The sequence below is a fragment of the Triticum dicoccoides genome, chromosome 7B (assembly GCF_002162155.2).
Source record: "Triticum dicoccoides isolate Atlit2015 ecotype Zavitan chromosome 7B, WEW_v2.0, whole genome shotgun sequence".
NCBI lineage: Eukaryota > Viridiplantae > Streptophyta > Magnoliopsida > Poales > Poaceae > Triticum > Triticum dicoccoides.
Window position 1 is genome coordinate 2,507,236 of NC_041393.1, and position 2,308 is coordinate 2,509,543.

At 44.5% G+C, this 2,308-nt stretch overlaps 1 protein-coding gene across 1 annotated transcript; it reads left to right on the plus strand.

Moving 5' to 3' along the window:
• Nucleotides 1-279: 279 nt before the first annotated feature.
• Nucleotides 280-1,927, plus strand: LOC119341043 (polyubiquitin-like). Its single transcript, XM_037612936.1, has 3 exons — nucleotides 280-371; nucleotides 493-1,007; nucleotides 1,478-1,927. Exons 2-3 carry the CDS (start codon nucleotides 558-560, stop codon nucleotides 1,751-1,753), a joined length of 726 nt encoding a protein of 241 aa, XP_037468833.1. The 5' UTR covers nucleotides 280-371; nucleotides 493-557; the 3' UTR covers nucleotides 1,754-1,927.
• Nucleotides 1,928-2,308: the final 381 nt, after the last annotated feature.

Sequence of the window (2,308 nt, forward strand, 5' to 3'; positions counted from 1 at the left end):
TGTTCTGCTAGTTTGATCGACCTCTACTACTGTACATTGTGACAGCCTCTTGGTTTGTATGGCGATTCCGTCCAGCTTAAACAAAAGCCAGGCCCTAGGCCCCAGGCCCCATGATGAGTCACGGTAGTCTCAGTAAATGGGAAGGGCCGATTGCGAAGGCAAAATCACGGGGCTTCCGTAGGAAGGAACCTGCCTGCAGAATAAACCATACCCGTGGAATGTGGGCCGTTGGCGATATATACACACACATCGTCAATCCCTAGTTTCACGTCTCCATCCATCTATCGATCTATCGCTTTCGGGCAAACAAACCATATCGTCGATCGATCGGTTCCTTTCGCCTCGTCGTCGTCGTCGAGTTCCCGCGAAAGGTACGCGAGCTAGCTGTTGATCTCATCTGTATCTTACTAGAAAGTACGTACTCCATTAGGTTGCTTATTATTGATCACCATCCGTCAATGGGTTAATTAGGTTTTGTTTTGTTCATTCTAGGATCATCCGTAGTTGGATGTAGCCCTCCCAATTGCTGATGCTTTTCGCTCTCGTTCAACCGATCGATGAAGCTCTTTGTCGAGACCCTCGCCGGCAAGAAGATGACCGTGAAGGTCGACCCGTCCGACACCATCAATGTCGTCAAGGCCAAGATTCATGAGCAGCAGTGCCTTACCTTTGACGACGAGAAGCTAGACGACAGACGCAGTGTGTCCTACTACCGCATCCATGATGGATCCACTCTTCGCCTCGGTCTGCGCCCGAGAAGGAAGATCCAAATCATTGTCAAAGGGTTGACTGGAAAGGCCACTACCCATTATTTTGAGGAGCTGGACACCGTCGATTGTGTCAAGGCCATGATCCAGGAGAGAGACGGCATTCCTGCCGCCGAGCAGAGGCTGATCTATGCCGGGAAACAGCTGGAAGATGGTCGCACCCTGGCGCACTATGCCATCCACGACTGGGCCACATTGCACCTCGTGCTCCGTCTCCGATCATGCAGTCAATGCCCAAGAGTGAGTAGTACCTAGTTAGTCCAAGAGTGCGTAACCTATTTTGTTCCATATGGCATCTGTCAAGTCTTATAGTGCTTTTTTTCCTAATCTTTCTAGTCCTGTAGCTGTCGTACATGACGATGATTACAAAGCACTAGAGTACATAAGCACTATGTTCTTCCTTCTCTGCCAACGCTACTAGTTCTAGTTTGGTAGCTTTGTGTGTTATATATGCATCTGGAGACCAGTTATATATGCTGTCACATGCTCACATATCGTTGTTTTAGCTATCATATTACATAGTGTATCCTTGTATAGTTAATGGTCCATGTAATTAGCAATATACAGAGGTACGCATACATCATCATCATGAATACTTATATCGTCTGTTGCAAATCAACTTGTTTTACCCCAATAAAAATCCTAGGGCATTTCATATCTGCAACTACAATCACACGTAAAAGAACTAATGTTTTATGGCATCTGCAAAGCACACCCACGAAAGCGAGCCAGGTCAAGATCAGGATTCCAATGCAGGCTCCTCCGATGTTATCACTGATGTTTCGCCCGAGGCCAAGCACCCTAAAAGCAAGATTGCAACTCCCATTGATGCTGCTAACTTGAGGAGGAGCTCAAGATCCAATAAGTATGATGGCTTTAAGGTGAACCTTCAATCTAACAGTAGAATCCAGAAGTCCAAGGCGAAGAAGAGATGCTTTCCCACACCGATAGGCGCTACCAAAAGCGAGGTCGAAGACGCTGGATAATTAATCTCCAGGAAGATGCTACTTCCCAGAAATTTGCTATTTTATTACCAGTATCTTGCTTATGGGTTAATTTATTACTAGATCTTGCTTATGGCTTTCTCTTAAGAACTGGAATATTTTGTGTTGGGATTTTCATGGTCTAAATTTGGATGATAAATGTTACTTCTTTCGTAATGCTATTCATACTTCTTTATATCGGCAATGGTATTGATGTATGTTGTTATTGCCTCCAAGAACCAAGAAGCAGTCCTTTGATCGTGCTTAAACTTTTTGATTAATTTATTTGCATTCTTTCACGTGGTGCATCCACTATCTGGAGCAGTGTATAGCTGTTCACAAAGATTTTCCATAACTATTTTGTTTACCTCTACTCATTTGGCTCAATCTTACAATACCTATGGTCCCTGACAAGGAGAAGATCGTGACCATTTTTCGATTGGACTTTTGGCGTACATAATCCTTTGGACGACATTGGCTTCTATTGAGAGTTATTAATTTGACTCGGTCATCTGTGAACAAGAATAAAACCCTCTACGCGTGGGTTGTGTGTGTGTG

What these genes read in the sequence shown, in the direction of transcription:
- LOC119341043 (XM_037612936.1), top strand. Translation starts at nt 558, where the DNA reads ATGAAGCTCTTTGTCGAGACCCTCGCCGGCAAGAAGATGACCGTGAAG. An exon ending in CATGCAGTCAATGCCCAAGA is followed by an intron (nt 1,008 to 1,477) that starts GTGAGTAGTACC and finishes GCATCTGCAAAG; the next exon opens with CACACCCACGAAAGCGAGCC.